The following is a 17266-nucleotide window of genomic DNA, read 5'->3' on the forward strand; positions in this document are numbered from 1 at the left end:
GGTGTCCTTCGACAGCTCTTTGGTCTTCACCCTAGTAGCGTTTGGAGTCTGACTGTTTGAGGTTCTAGACAGGTGTCTTTTATAGTGATAACAAGTTCAAACAGGTGCCATTACTACAGATAATGAGAGGAGGACAGAGGAGTCTCTTAAAGAAGTTACAAGTGTGACACTCAGAAATCTTGCTTATTTGTAGATAACCAAATACTTATTTTCCACCATAATTAGCAAATCAGACAATGTTATTTTCTGGATGCCCGTGTGCCCCCCCACCTCCGTTATCTGCATCCAAGTTTCTAAATAAAAGCCTTTAACATGTGAAAATTAACAGATTTTATGGTAGAATTTCAAAAATGTTTTTTCTGGCTGTCACCTCAATCCATGACAGTAAAGAACATAAATAGGTTAAACTGCTTTTATTGATGATTCTCAATCTGGGAATGTACTTCTCAAACAGTTTTTTATAGAGTTTCTGAGAAGTTAGTATTTGAAACCGGTATCTAATTTTAATGTTAAAATTAAAGGAAAATAAATCTGAGAAAGTTGGGGTTTTTTTCCTTCACATAATTAAAACTGAATAAAATGTGAATACATACATTTTTGCAAAGTCTTGAACATTTGTTTTCTGTTCTTGCATATCAAGCAGTTTCTTTGAAAATTCATACTGTAAAATGAACATCAAAATAAAGCTATATAAAATTTAGAAATTATTTTTGTTTTAAAAGCAATTCATATTCTTAAAAAGAAATAGAGAAATAATTATTTTTGTCTATATTCTTGTACTATAATTTTCTAGTGAACATTTTTACAAAGCAATATGCATATACCTGGTAGTTATCTAACAGTAATTCAAAAATTTCATTATGTAGCTCATCTTATTAATGAAGCCATGTTACAATAAAAATTATATATGTGTTCCTTATCCCTTTACTATACTTCATGTCAAAATAAATTTATTTAATAGCACCAATAGAGTCCACACAGATGAACAGAAAGAATCTTTGGAAAAATACAGTAGAACGTCCGGTTATAAACACATCTAACTATAACAAAATTCCTCCCGTACCATTTTTCTTTTTGGGTAAGTGCCAAATTTCCAAAATTAGGGGTGGGTAACAATCAAATCTGTTTGCAACCAAAGTTATGGAACAAATTATCATTGTGACCAAAAGTTCTACTGTATTTATATTTGGCAATCTTATCTTCAGTACATAACAATGAAATTTATACATGTCAATTCCAAATAAACCCTCTTTCTTTTATATAACTTTGTCCCATTATTTGTTTATTGGATTTTTATGCCGCCCCTCCCTGAGGACTCAGGGTGGCTTACAACATATAAAATAATACATAATATCCTGAACCCAATTAATAATCAATAATTAAACACCCAAAGACCATAACAACACTGATAGCCATTCAATCCACTAACTCACATAACTTTCGTTGACCAGGGGGCAGAAGTCTAATAGCCCCAAGCCTGGCGACATAAATGAGTCTTGAAACTCTTACAGAAGGCAAGGAGGGTGGGGGCAGTAAGAATCTCCGGGGGGAACTGATTCCAGAGGGCAGTAGCCACCACAGAGAAGGCTCTACCCCTAGGCCCCACCAAATGACATTGTCTAGCTGACAGGACTTGGAGAAGGCCGATTCTGTGGGACCTGACCAGTCGCTGGATTCATGCAGCAGAAGGCGGTCCCGCAGGTATTCTGGTCTGGTGCCATGTAGGGCTTTCTAAGTCATAACTTATATGACTTATAATATGACTTTGAAATGAACTTATATGACTTATTATATATATGACTTTGAATTGCATCTGGAAACCAATTGGGAGCCAATGCAATCCGCAGAGAGCTGGAGAGATGTGGGCATGCCTAGGCAGGCCCATGACTGCTCTTGCGGCTGATTCTGCACACTTTGCAGCTTCCGAACACTCTTCAAATGTAGCCCCATATAGAGAGCGTTGCAGTAGTCAAACTTTGAGGTGATAAGAGCATGAGTGACTGTGAGTAGAGACTCCCTGTCCAAATCAGGGCACAACTAGTGCACAAGGTGAACCTGGGGAAATGCCCCTCTCACCACAGCCGAAAGATGGTATTCTAGAGTCAGCTGTGGATCAAGGAGGACAGCCAAGTTTTGGACCGTCTCTGAGGGGGTCAAAAGTTCTCCCCCCAGAGTAATGGATGCACAGATGGAAATGTCCTTGGGAGGGAGAACCCACAGCCACTCCGTCTTATCAGAGTTGAGCTTGAACCTGTTAGCACCCATACAGACACTAACAGCCTCCAGACATTACTTCCACTGATTCACTGAGTGGACATGAGGTGGAGATTTATAGCTGAGTATGCTGAAGGCAACTCATCCCATGCCCTGGGATGATTTTACCCAGCGGTTTCATGTAGATATTAAATAGCAGGGGAGAGAGGACTGACCTCTGAGGAATCTCACAAGGGAGGGACCTATGAGTTGACCTCTGTCCCTCCCACTAATACCGACTGTGATCAACCAGAGAGGGAGCAGGTGAACCACTGTAAAACAGTGCCTCCCACTCCTACCCCCTCCAGCCGGCGCAGAAGGATACCATGGTTAATGGTATTGAAAGTCGCTGACAGGTCAAAGAGCACCAGGATAGAGGATAAACCCCTATCCCTGGCCTACCACAGATCACCCATCAGCCAAACAAAGCAGTTTCCATGCTGTAGCTGGGTCTGAATCCAGATTGTTGAGGGCCTAGATAATTGGCTTCTTCCAAGGATCATTGAAGCTGGAGCGACACCACCTTCTCAACAACCTTCCCCATGAAGGTTGACCGGACGATAGTTATTAAATACAGCTGGGTGTAGGGAAGGCTTCTTGAGGAGGGGGCGCACAAATAGGGAGCCAGGAAGGACCCCTCCCTCAGAGAAGCATTGATAATCTCCTGGATCCAACTCTGTAATCACCTCCCTACTGGCCGAGACCAGCCAGGAGGGACATGGGTCCAATAAACAAGTAGTGGAACACACAGCTCCAATGGCCTTGTCCACTATATCAGGTGTTACCAAGTCAAACTCCTCCCACATAGATGGACTTAGACAGGCCCCTGTCATCTCAACTGACTCGTTGTCAGCCAACTCTGCATTCCAATTGGAGTTGAGGTCTGTCCGGATCTGAGCAATTTTATCTGCGAAAAGCTTCTTAAAGTCTTCAGCACTACCCTGAAAAGGTTTGTCAACTCCCCCCTGGTTAAGGAGGGAGCGAGTCATCCTAAACAGGGCAGCTGGGCAGGATTCCGCAGATGCATTAGTAATCCAGCAACCTTTACATTATACATCTTTTTTCATTCATCAGCAATTAGAACTACTAATCTCAGTAGGGTCTATATTTGGAAAAAAAATATACATACATATATACATATGTTAAAAAGTGCAACATATTACTTGTAAATAATAATAATAATTTATTAGATTTGTATGCTGCCCCTCTCCGAAGACTCGGGGCAGCTCAGAACAATAAAAAAAGAAAATATAACAGTGAAAACAAATCTAATATTAAAAGAAAAAGATATATAAAACCCCTGCAATTAAAACCATACAACACATACATACCAAACATAAAATATAAAAGCCTGGGGGAGGTGTCTCAGTTCCCCCATGCCTGGCGATATAGGTGGGTCTTGAGTAATTTGCGAAAGACAAGGAGGGTGGGGGCCGTTCTAACCTCCGGGGGGGGAGTTGATTCCAGAGGGCCAGGGCCGCCACAGAGAAGGTTCTTCCCCTGGGGCCCGCCAGACGACATTGTTTGGTTGACGGGACCCAGAGAAGGCCAACTCTGTGGGATCTTATTGGCCGCTGTGATTCGTGCGGTAGAAGGCGGTTCCGGAGGTATTGTGGTCCAATGCCATGTAGGGCTTTAAAGGTCATTACCAACACTTTGAATTGTGACCGGAAAGTAATCGGCAGCCAGTGCAGGCTACGGAGTGTTGTAGAAACGTGGGCGAAACTGGGAAGCCCCACGATAGATTTCATGGCCGTGTTCTGCACAATCTAAAGTTTCCGAACATTTTTCAAAGGTAGCCCCATGTAGAGAGCGTTGCAGTAATCGAACCTCGAGGTGATGAGGGCATGAGCGACTGTGAGCAATGACTCCCTGTCCAAGTAGGGACGCAACTGGTGCACCAGGCGAACCTGGGCAAACGTCCTCCTCGCTACAGCCAAAAGATGGTGTTCCAATGTTAGCTGTGGATCGAGGAGGATGCCCAAGTTACAAACCCTCTCTGAGGGGGTCAATAATTCCCCCCCCCAGGGTAATGGACGGAGAGATGGAATTGTCCTTGGGAGACAAAACCCACAGCCACTCCGTCTTGTCTGGGTTGAGTTTGAGCTTGTTGACACCCATCCAGAACCCAACAACCTCCAGGCACTGGCACATCACTTCCACTGCTTCGTTGACTGGACATGGGGTGGAGATGTATAACTGGGTATCATCGGCATATGATAATACCTCACCCCATGCCCTTTGATGATCTCACCCAGCGGTTTCATGTATATATTAAATAGCAGGGGGGAGAGGACCGACCCCTGAGGCATCCCACAAGGGAGAAACCTAGAGGTCGACCTCTGACCCCCCACTAACACCGACTGCGACCGAATGGAGAGGTAGGGGAACCACTGAAGAACAGTGCCTCCCACTCCCAACCCCTCCAGCCAGCCCAGAAGGATACCATGGTCAATGGTATCGAAAGCCGCTGAGAGGTCAAGAAGCACCAGGACAGAGGACAAGCCCCTGTCCCGGGCCCGCCAGAGATCATCCATCAACGCGACCAAAGCAGTTTCCATGCTATAGCTGGGCCTGAATGCAGACTGCTGAGGGCCTAGATAATTGGCTTCTTCCAAGGACCACTGGAGTTGGAGCGCCACCACCTTCTCAACAACCTTCCCTATAAAGGGAAGGTTGGAGACTGAACAGTAGTTATTAAGCACGGCTGGGTCCAGGGAAGGCTTCTTGAGAAGGGGGCAAACAAGTGCCTCTTTATAAGGAGCCGGAAAGGACCCCCTTCCCAAGGAGGCATTGACAATCTCCTGGACCCAGCTCTGTGTCACCTCTTGACTGGCCGAAACCAACCAAGAGGGACACGAATCCAATAAATAGGTGGCGGAACTCACAGCTCCAATGGCCTTGTCCACTTCATTAGGTGTCACTAAATCAAACTCCCCCCAGACAGATGGACAAAGACGTTTAGCCCCAGTCACCTCGACTGACTCGTTGTCAGCTGATACTGCTATATAATTGGAATCAAGGTCGCCCAGATCCGAGCAACTTTATCAGAGAAAAACGAGTTAAATTCCTTGGCACTGCCCTGCAAGGGCTCCCCAACTCCCCTGATTTAGAAGGGAGCGGGTCATCCTAAACAGAGCGGCCGAGCGGGATTCCGCTGATGTAATCAAGGCAGCATAGTACGCACATCTTCCCGCCTTGAGCGCCACTTTGTAGGTCTTAATAAAAACTCTTACAAGTGTTTGATCGGATTCGGACTTACTCTTTCTCCATCGTTTTTCTAGACGTCTCTTCTGGCTTTTCATCTCCCAGAGCTCCTCGTTGAACGATGGAGCTCTACGGGGTCTAGTGCCACAGAGAGGTTGCAATGGCGCAATTGGGTCAAGAGCCTCTGCTGCAGCCTTGTTCCGGGCCTCAGCAAGAGACTCTGCCGAGCTGTGGATGAGTGAATCTGGTAAAACCCCAAGCGCCTTCTGAAAGCCCTCTGGGTCCATTAGGCATCTGGGGCGGAACCTCCTAATCAGTTCTGCCTTCCTGCGGGGGAGTATTGGAGCCAGGAAATTAAGCCGCAGTAGAAAATGGTCTGACCATGACAAAGGCAATGTTTCTAAGCCCCTTAGTCTCAAACCATTAATTGCTCCAAGAGGAATACCATGTCGGGTGTGTGTCCCCCCCTTGTGAGTTGGACCCTGAACTACTTGGGTCAGGTCCATGATTGTCATGTTGGCCATGAACTCCTGTGCTAGTCCAGAGGAACCACCGAGTGATGGCAGATTAAAGTCCCCCAGGACAATAAGTCCGGGGAACTCCACCGCCAACCCGGCCACCTCCTTGAGCAGCACAGGCAGGGCTGTTGACACGCAGCTGGGAGGCAGGTACGTGAGTAACAAGCCCACCTGAACCCCTAAGTCCAACTTCACAAGGAGGGACTCACATCCCGCAATCTCAGGGGCAACGAGTGTACGCAGGCGAAGGTTCTCTTTGGCTACAATAGCCACTCCTCCCCCCCTTCCCTGGGGTCGAGGCTGATGCCATACCTGAAACCCAGCTGGGCCTATTTCCGAGATAGGGACTCCTCCCTCTGGGCCCAGCCAGGTTTCAGTCACACATGCCAGATCGGACTCCTCATCCAGGATCAGATCCCGGATGAGCTTTGTTTACGACCGATCTGGCATTGAGTAGCAGCAGCTTGAGCCCAGGGCCCGGATTACACTCATCACCAGTAGCCCGGGTTGAGCTCACGGGACCGGAACAGGGGATCGTTTTTAAGCAGCGATCCCTTCTTCCTCCAGAACGGCTAGCCCCGTGACTCCCGCCATATCTACCTCTCCCCAGCAAGACCAGGATATTCTGGTCCTCCGCCACCCAAGAGATAGATGCCCCCTTCCCTCCTGCCTCTCCATCACCAGGTAGGCTAAATTCAACATTCATACTATTCCCATTATTCATATACATATCATCCCATCTACCCCACTCATTTATTTCATACAAATCAGCCCTCCCACCCCAATCTTCCAACCTTAGTCCTCCCCCCTCATTCAATTCATATATATCATTCCCACCATTCCACCCTTCCCATTCATCTATCCTTAAAAATCCTCACAATAATTTAATTAAAAAAGAATTAATATAAAGCTAAAAATTCATACTAATTATTAAAAATATAGGTAATAAAATATTTCAACTGGTCAGTTAATTAATCAATTCAGCCAAGTCCATACAAATAACATCAGGTCTAAAAAGGTGAGTTCAAAGGATGTATAATATTGTTAGTAGGACAAAGTCTAAGTCCTGGGTATAAACTCTGTCCTCCTAGGCTTTTTGGTAACGGCTGCTATCGTTGGCCAAGTCTGTCTCTTTGCCACTGTCGTTGTTCTCAGCTCCCCCACCTCCACGGCACCCCTGGGCTCTCGTGGGTTGCCCCAAATGTCTACCAGTACCTCTGCTGTTATTGGGGGGCATCTCTGTATCTCCTGGTCTTCAATTATAGCGCACAGCCTCCACAAGACTTTCATACTGTCAATTTTCGGTCTGGCAGTCTCTTTCTCTCGGTCTCCTTGCTCACTGCAACAGCCGGTCCCCCATCTTCCAGGCTCTCCAGCGCCAAGTACGTCCACCGTAAAGCCCTCTGATGGCGAGTGTACCCACCATATAACCACTCGGCGTCCAGAGTCTATCCAGTAGATCCCGTTGTTTTTGGGGACGTCTTCCTCCACCTACTTTCCTCCTCGGCCAGTGCACAGTTCGCCCAGTATGCTCGCCCAGCACGCTCGCTTGTTCGTTCCCAGTCCCTCTCCACCTCTCCTTCTCCACCTCTGTCGGTATGAGTCACTGCTGAATGGCAGCCACCACTCTCCTCATCCCAGCTGACCCCCGGGATGAGCCTTAATGTGTCTGCAGCAATACAGCTCACCCCACTGCAGAATGCTGCTGGAACGTGAGAATTCAGGGCAGAATCAAATCAGAATCAAACCAGCTCGGTCACGGTTGCCATCTTCCGAGCCCCAGCTGATCAGGGCTCCCAGCTATCTCAGCAAAAATACAGAGAAAAACCTTGGCGAGACACAAGGTAACAAGATCTTCTGAAACGGGGGAATCTAATCTCTCCGAACTATATGCTGATTTTCAAAATTAACTGAGAGTTTCCCTATATTTTTTATGTTAATACCATAGTCCAGCAGAGCAGCAGTCTCCTCCCTCCTTCCTGCTACCCCACTGAACCAGAAAAGATAAACTTTCCCCAGTGCAGTATTCATTACATATTGAATTATTATTATGTAACAAAATCAATATATCAATATACTTCTATACCTTTTCATCTGTATCAAAAACCTTGGTAAGTTTATTCTGTTCTGACAGCTGTCCATCTTCAGGGGGTGATTCTGGTATTCCTCCTATAAAATTGATTCAATTTAGAACCTTCTGATTTAATTTCATCAATTGGGTAAAGAATATCATACGTATTTTTGAACTACAGCAATATTAGAACCAAATAGAGATTATTAATATGTCAAAATTCTTAAAATAAAGATGAATACCGGGTAATTAATTTTTAAATTTCACATGTACACATACAATATACATATATTAAAGAAGATGAAATAGTTGGCCAAATAATATTAACTAGAATGTAATTTGAAGTTCTTGTGAATTGCTATGATTTGATGTTTCAAAAAAAAGTAGACATAATTCAGATAAAGTAAATTCTCAAGAATTAAAAATAAACATAGAAGCATAGAAGATTGATGGCAGAAAAAGACCTCATGGTCCATCTAATCTGCCCTTATAATATTTCCTGTATTTTATCTTAGGATGGATATGTTTATTCCAGGCATGTTTAAATTCAGTTACTGTGGATTTACCAACCATAACTGCTGGAAGTTTGTTCCAAGCATCTACTACTCTTTCAGTAAAATAATATTTTCTCATGTTGCTTCAGATCTTTCCACCAACTAACGTAGGATTGTGCCCCCTTGTTCATTTTCCTATTAAAAACACTTCCCTCCTGAACCTTATTTAACCCTTTAACATATTTAAATGTTTCGATCATGTTCTCCATTTCCCTTCTGTCCTCCACACTATAAAAATTGAGTTCATTAAGTCTTTCCTGATAAGTTTTATGGTTAAGATCAGAGGTCCCCAAACTACGGCCAGCGGACTGCATGTGGTCCACTGAGGCCATTTATCCGGCCCGCGGGTGAGTGACAGGAGCACAGGAGGTGTCCACATCCTGTGCTCCTGGCCACTGTTCCCTCTATCGGCTAGGGGAGCTGTGCATTGGAGTTGGGGCGGGGAGCGGCAAGGAAAGTGTGGGGAAGTCTTGCACCAGTGAAGGTTTGCGCGCAAGCTCCCCGTTCCAATGCCAGCCCGCCATGTGTCTTGGAGGGTGGGGAGGCTGAGCACTCAATGAGGCTTGGCACTGGCCCATCCACAGAGGGCGGTGCCGGGGATGGCATCAGCTCCCTCTCCTTCCCCACCGCCTGTGTCTATTGCTGGCGCCTCCCGCCAAGGTGGGGATTGCACCCGGAGGAGGCGGTGAGTCTCTGTGCCCGCTCACTGAGGCACCTCCACATCTGAAGCCAGAGTGACAGCGGCGAGAACGTCCCCCTCAATCTCATCTCACCTGAGGTAAAGGAAGATCTGCCGAAAGCTGAGCCAGGTGCAACACACACACATACACACACACACACACACCTTCTCCTCCTCTTTGAGTTGCCGGCTCCCATTTTCTGAATGGGGACTGAATGGGAGTCCAGGGTTGGAGGGTGGAGGCTTGTCGGGTGAGTCCTCCGCGGGGAGAGAAGAGGGAGGGTGAAAGAGGGAAAAGAGAGAGAGAGAAGTGGAGAGAAAGAAAGAGAAGGGAAAGAGAAGGGGAAAAAAGAGAAGTGGAGAGGAAGGAAGGAGGGGGGAAGGAAAGGGGAGAAAGAGAGGGAGAGAGAAAAGGAGGAAAGGAGAAAGAGAGATAGCAAGAGAGAGAAAGAGAGCAAAAGAGAAAGCAAGAGGGAGAGAAAGAGTGAGCAAGAGAGGGAAAGAAAGCAAGAGAGAAAGAGTGAGTGAGTGAGTGAGAGAGTGAGAGAGAAAAAAGCAAGAGAGAGAGAGACAAAAGGAGGAAGGAGGGAGGGAAGTAAATAAGGAAGGAGAAATGGAGAGAAAAGGAAGGAAGGAAAGAAGGAAGGAAGAAGAAATGGAGGGAACAAGGAAGGAAGGAAGAATGAAATGAATGGATGGAGGAAGCAAGGACTTTTGGGGCGGTATAAGTTTTTTAAAAAAAATTTGCTCAACATACATTCAAACAATACAGTGTACCATCTAATTTTCTATGAATCAAATGTGGTATTTTGTTAGTAACTAATATCAATCATCAAAAAAGTTGCAAACGTTTTTTTTTCTAATGTTATCATCCAGGTACATACTTTTCTTTTAATTAAATTCCCTCTTTAATGTTCCTTCAAAAAAGTACTACACCAATTATATTTCTAACTTATTAACCATTACGCCAAAGTGCTTCCTTCTTTCTTTATACATTTTTCTATAAACCAAGAAAACTTTGTATAGCAAATCAGATGTTAACAAAAGAAAATTAAAAACAAAACATAAACATATATGAATTTCAGACTTTTTCCCCTCTCTAAATAGTACGTTCCCATTTTGTGGATTTTACACTAAGACTGGATGGAGATATAAATAGTTATGTCAATATGTCCCTGGCAAGTTGGATTTAACTTTTAACTGGGGGGTGGGGGGGAGGAAAGAATTAAACCGGAAGAATCAAAGCACCATTTGATAAGTGGAGAAATCGAGGTGGTGAGCTTTTTGTGTAGCAGCTGGATGATTAAAATGATGGATTTGTAATTTTTGTGGTGTATATGAAAAATTTGGTGACTTGTTGGAAGCAAACTTTTTATGACAAGTGGACGGCGTTGATATCGTAAGAGTAGCTGATTGGGATCCAGTAAATATTTATTTATTTATTTATTTGATTTGTATGCCGCCCCTCTCCCTAGACTCGGGGCGGCTAACAACAGTAATAAAAAATATGATATAAATCCAATACTAAAACAACTAAAAAACCCTTATTGTAAAACCAAACATCCCTACAAACAAACATAGCATGCATAAATTGTAAAGGCCTAGGGGGAAAGAATATCACAGTTCCCCCATGCCTCACGGCAGAGGTGGGTTTTAAGGAGCTTACGAAAGGCAAGGAGAGTGGGGGCAATTCTAATCTCCGGGAGGAGTTGGTTCCAGAGGGCCGGGGCCGTCACAGAGAAGGCTTTTTCCCTAGGCCCCACCAAACAACATTGTTTTGTTGACAGGACCCGGAGAAGGCCCACCTTGTGTGTGTGTACGGAGGGGGGAAAGAGACAAAAAACCTACCCTGTTCCAAAGCAAACCGAAGTGAGAGTTGAGTCACAAAACCAAGTCCAGAGCCCTGTTCCCTTCAGCAAAGACAAGAGAGATGGTGGTTTTAAACCTTCACATTTTTTTTCCATCTTCACAATGCAAAACCCTCTAACCTGCCTTCAATCTCAAGAGCGCATCAAAACACATATCTCCAGGAGAATTGGGGAAATACCTGGGATGCTGTTGCCTCTTTTCCTTGCAAGGCAATTTCAGGACTGGGAAGATGGGTGAACGAGCTCCTCAGGAGTTAGGACATCGAGCCTTGCTTACTGCCGGGGGAATCTTGCGGCGACAGGCAAACCACCCACCAAGGCAGAAGGGATTTCGGACTGCAGTCTTGAGAAGCCAGAACACGGCGGTGGCGGCACATTTCCTGCCATAGCCCCGGTTTCTCACCATGGACTGGCAAAAACTCCAACGGAGAGTCGTTCGGTCCAAGTCCCTCTCCCCAGAAGGGAGCACCTGTCCTCGGCTTTAGTGCGCTGAAGGCTTCAGTAGCCAAAACTTGGAGGCCTCCATGACGGAGTGCTCCCCAAAAGACCAGGTGACTCCGACGCTCGCTTCACAGTCTGGCCTTCGGGAGCAAGGCTGGGGATAAACCCTGCCTTGTGCCCTCATCTTCCTCTGCCTGGCTCTCTCCACCCGGCCCCACAGGCGTCCTTCTAGTTCCTCAGGAGGTCCTTCTGCTCTTCTCTTCCTCGGCGGTTGCCAGGGAGGCATCGGGAAGGGTTCGCAGGGATGGAAGGTAGGAGGAATTAAAGCCCGCTGCTTTGGGCGCCTTGAAGGGACTCCCCCGGATTTCCCTTTGCCTGCCGCCACCCCCGAAAACTTTCAAGGAGGGTGGAAGCCCCAGCTTCCCGCCCATGTCAATCCACCTATGAGGCTCCCTCTGGGGAGCCTCTCCTGTCTCCCCCCCCCCCGACCTCCATCCACCCCCAAACAAGGATCAGAACGCCGGCAGTAATAAGGCAAAAGGAGTGAGTTTTTGGATGGTTTTGCATGCATTATTAGCTTTTACATTGATTCCTATGGGAAACATTGTGTCTTCTTACAAACCTCATCACGGAACGAATTAAGTTCGTAAGACAAGGTATCACTGGGATGTGTGTGTGTGTGTATTTGTGTGTGTGTGTTATCCTGTGCTAGCTGAATTTTAGATTAGTTTAAATTGGGTGGGTTTTAGTTTAACTGGGGTGGGATTTTTATAATATATTGATGGGAAAAAGAATATGAATGATGAGAATGGAGTGAGTGGTTATTTATTTATTTATTTATTTATTTATTTGTTTATTTATTTGTTTGTTTATTTATTTATTTATTTATTTGATTTGTATGCCGCCTCTCTCCGAAGACTCGGGGTGGCTAACAGCAATAACAAGACAGCATACAATAATAATCCAATACTAAAAACAATTAGGGCATATTTGGGGAAGCCCATGATTGCTCTCGCAGCTGCATTCTGCACGATCTGAAGTTTCCAAACATTTTTCAAAGGTAGCCCCATGTAGAGAGCGTTACAGTAGTCGAGCCTCGAGGTGATGAGGGCATGAGTGACTGTGAGCAGTGACTCCCGGTCCAAGGAGGGTCGCAACTGGTGCACAAGGCGAACCTGGGCGAACGCCCCCTTGCCACAACTGAAACATTTTTCTCTAATGTGAGCTGTGGATTGAGGAGGACGCCCAAGTTGCAAACCTTCTCTGTGGGGGTCAGTGATTCTCCCCCCAGGGTAATGGATGGACAGATGGAATTGTCCTTGGGAGGCAAGACCCACAGCCACTCCGTCTTGTCTGGGTTGAGTTTGAGTTTGTTGACACTCATCCAGGCCCCAACATCCTCCAGGCACCGGCACATCACTTCCACTGCTTCGTTGACTGGACATGGGGTGGAGATGTATAACTGGGTATCATCGGCGTATTGATGATACCTCACCCCATGCTCTTGGATGATCTCACCCAGCGGTTTCATGTAGATATTAAATAGCAGGGGGGAGAGGACCAACCCCTGAGGCACCCCACAAGGGAGAGACCTAAAAGTCGACCTCTGACCCCCCACTAACACCAACTGCAACCGACCAGAGAGGTAGAAGGAGAACCACTGAAGAACAGTGCCTCCCACTCCCAACCCCTCCAGCCGGTGCAGAAGGATACCATGGTCGATGGTATTGAAAGCCACTGAGAGGTCAAGAAGCACCAGGCAGAGGACAAGCCCCTGCCAGAGATCATCCATCAACGCAACCAAAGCAGTTTCCGTGCTGTAGCCGGGCCTGAATCCAGACTGCTGAAAATAATAATAATCGGCTTCTTCCAAGGACCGCTGGAGTTGAAGTGCCACCACCTTCTCAACAACCTTCCCCATAAAGGGAAGGTTGGAGACTGGACGGTAGTTATTGAGCACGGGATTGGGTGGAGAGTATGTATGAAAAGAATGAGATAAATTCTATAAATTGAATACTGTAGTCAGTTTACCTGGCGATGCAAAGGCAGGAGGAATGGGGGAGCCCATTTCTGGGGTGGCAGAGGGCCAGAATATTCCTGTTTTGCTGGGGAGAGGCAGATATGGTGGAACACATGGGATACGCCACTCCCGGGAAATGAGGGATTGCTGTCTGAAAGCAATCCCTTGTTCTGACCCTATTAGCTTGGGGGGGGGGGGTTTAAACTTTTTTTCCTCCATACCTTACAGAAATACAAATTCACATACCTTCAAGTTAGAATCTTAATTATTTATCTTTTTTTTTTGTATACATCATGTATCTTGTGCTACCTCCTTTTCTAATTTTGTCATCTGGATTTCAAAGATTGTTTTCTGTTCTCATTCGGGTTCAAAATGCTATTAGCTATCAAAATTTCTCTTCGCTATTTGCTTTTTTCTACTAAAACTATGCCATAATGCTTCAGTCCATTTCTTATATTCTTACTTATCTCATTCATATTTTTAAACCCTCATTTTAATATGACTGCCCTTTACGAGGAAAGTTCCAAATTTACTTCTCTTCATTCAATGAGAAAAAAATATTACTTCATATCATGCCTTTGATCTAATTATAACAATAGCAATACAGGGGGGAAGAAAGGTTATTACTAAGAATTTAAATTATATTATCTTATATCATTTCTAATTTAGCAAATCATAATTATAGTATAACTTATTTTTCTATTTATTTTTCACTGAAAGTATCTTCCATTATCAATCCCAGTACAATAATAATTTTCTCTAATCTATATATTTTCACTGTTGTTCCCAGTGTAACAATCTTCTCTAATCTATAAATTCCACTGTCAAACCCAGTGTAGTCATCTTCCCTAGTCTATATATCACTGTCATTTCCAGTGTAATAATCTTTCCTAATCTATTTGGTTTCACTGCCATTTGCAGTGTGATAATCTTCCCTAATCTATATATTTCCCTAATCTATGTATCTTCCCTATTCTATATATCTTCCACTGTCGAACTCAGTATAATAATCTTCCCTAATCTATTTAATTTCTCTGTCATTTCCAATGTAATATTCTTCTTTACTCTATCTATCTTTCGCTATCATGCCCAATATAATAATAAATCCCTAATCTGATTTTCACAAATTGTTTCAGTGAAATAATCTTTCATCTATTTGTTTTCACCATATTTCTGAAAATAATAATCTTCTATTCAGTTGAAATCCCAGATACTTCAAAAAAAATTAATCATAATTAGTACTCTTTATTTTTCCCATATTAATCCTCCTTTAATAATCATAGCTTTATTATATCCCTTTTCTCTTTCCCTCTGTTTTTCTTTACCATTAAACTTCACATAATAATCTTATAATTCAGATAATCAATAAGTTCAAAATTATCTCTACAAATCCATTTAAGAACCTTATAGGGTTATAAATATATCATTTTCTAAGTCTTCTACCTGCTCCTTCTCCTTTTAATATTACAATTAATAGTTCAATTAATAATCAAATGACCATTTATCACTCTTGTAAATTTGTAGTTTTATCATCGTCCAAATTGTCTCCCATCTGCTCTTTCTTATTTCAGTTCTCCTTTTATTTTCTTGCTTTTATTTTTATTATTATTTAAAAAAATTTAATCACCTTTCTCAATTCAATTTCTGTGCTGCAAATGAAATCTGTAATATCCACTTTTCTGCACTTCTATAAAATAATTCTTGTAGAACAATAGAAATTTTCCTCTTCAAGATGTTGTAGCCTCCAGATGGAAATAGTTAAGAAAATTCACAGTCACAATCAGTATAGATATGGTGTTCAGACTAGCCAATTTCAGCCACTGCCGGTGCGAGACAAACCAATTGGACTGGTGGGGTATGCCGGCCCCAAACCAGCCCCCTGACAGCATCCCCTGCATCCCCTCCCCTTCAGGGAGGATCAGTCTTGGTTCCATGGGAACCAAAGCCCCCCAAGCAGCAGAAATTCAGAGTTTCCCCATGAACAAGGGGAAATTCTGTGCCGCCAGTGCCATGACTCCACCCCTCTCCCCACAGTAACTGAATTTAAACATGCCTGGGATATCCATCCTAAGATACAATACAGGAAATAGTATAAGGGCAGACTAGATTTAATTTAATTTAATTTATTAGATTTGTATGCCGCCCCTTTCTGGAGACTCGGAGCGACTCATGGACCATGAGGTCTTTTTCTGCCGTCAATCTTCTGTGTTTCTATGTGTACCCCAAGGCAGCGTACTTGGACCAACACTCTTCATACTCTATATAAATGACCTTTGCGATCACATTATAAGCAACTGTGTTTTATTCATCAACAATGTAAAACTTTTCAACACCACCGATAACACAGCTGCTCTCCAAAAAGACTTTGACATTGTGTCTGAATGTTCAAACATCTGGCATCTCCAAATCTCAACCAAAAAATGCTCTGTCCTACACATTGGCAAAAAGAATCAGAACACACCAAATACAAGTGAATAAACAAGACCTTACAGACAACCCCCATTCCGTAAAATACCTTAGAATACTCATATCAAGTGAGTCGCTTTGAGAAGGCCGACATAGAAATCTAATAAATAAATAAATTTATATGCCGCCCCGAGTCTTCGGAGAGGGGCGGCATACAAATCTAATAAACTATAAACTAACTATAATAAGAATATAGTAGAGGCCTTTACAGGAGCAGCTCTGGCACAGCTGGTTAAGACACCAACTAGAGGGGAGAATATTCTAGATTTAGTTTTTACGAATGGGAATTGGGTTTCAGAGGTCAAGGTGGGAGAAAATTTAGGTTGCAGTGACCATCTATATTTGATGTAAAAACTCATTGTGAGCAATCCTATAATGCAACCAAAGTATTGGATTTCAGAAAAACAAATTTTAATGCAATGGGGGAATATTTAGATAATGAATTAAAGGGGAGGGATAAAATGGCAGGAGCGAGCACCCAGTGGACTGTATTAAAAAAGGCCATCTTAAAAGCCACTGGACTGTATGTAACACAAATAACTAAAGGTAAAAGGAAGAAGAAACCGCTATGGTTTAGCAATGATGTAAGGGCTATAGTCAATAAAAAAAGGCTGCCTATAGGAGGTATAAAGAGTCTGGAAGTATAGCTGATAGGGAGGTGTATAAAATGAGACAGAAGGAGGCGAAACAGATAATATATGCTGCTAAAGCCTCAAAAGAGGAAGAAATTGCCAAATCTGTAAAGAAGTGGGATAAAACCTTCTTCAGATATATTAGTGATAAGAAGAAGAAAAACTGCGGCATCACGAAGCTTAGTACCGGGAATAATATATGCATTAATGGGAATAAGGAGATCGCTGACCATTTCAATAGCTACTTCTGTTCAGTTTTCTCAAAAGGCACCTTACAAAATAATACTATAGAGGGATATAGCATTGCTTCCAGCTGTATGGATTCAGCTCCAGTGATCTTAGAAGCTGATGTCTTAGAAGAACTTAAACGATTAAAGATAAATAAGGCAATGGGTCCAGATGGCATCCACCCCAGAGTTCTTAAAGAACTCAGATCTGTCATTGCTACCCCCCTGACTGATTTGTTTAACCAATGCTTGTTAACAGGAGAAGTTCCTGAGGATTGGAGAATGGCCAGTGTTGTGCCTATCCACAAGAAGGGCAGTAGAGAAGAAGCT

The 17266-nt window shown here is 43.8% G+C and overlaps 1 protein-coding gene across 3 annotated transcripts in view; it reads right to left on the reverse strand.

Moving 5' to 3' along the window:
- The window catches only part of TOPAZ1 (testis and ovary specific TOPAZ 1), a 243358-nt gene that overhangs the window by 167772 nt on the left and 58320 nt on the right, over positions 1–17266 (reverse strand). For all 3 annotated transcript variants that reach the window (XM_070767234.1, XM_070767235.1, XM_070767233.1), the window contains exons 4-5: positions 8065–8147; positions 594–661 (exon numbers count right to left, since the gene is read on the reverse strand). In XM_070767234.1, the coding sequence (XP_070623335.1) occupies positions 594–661; positions 8065–8147 (151 nt within the window). The remainder of the gene's footprint in view (positions 1–593; positions 662–8064; positions 8148–17266) is intronic.

This window comes from Erythrolamprus reginae, chromosome Z, assembly GCF_031021105.1.
Source record: "Erythrolamprus reginae isolate rEryReg1 chromosome Z, rEryReg1.hap1, whole genome shotgun sequence".
NCBI lineage: Eukaryota > Metazoa > Chordata > Lepidosauria > Squamata > Dipsadidae > Erythrolamprus > Erythrolamprus reginae.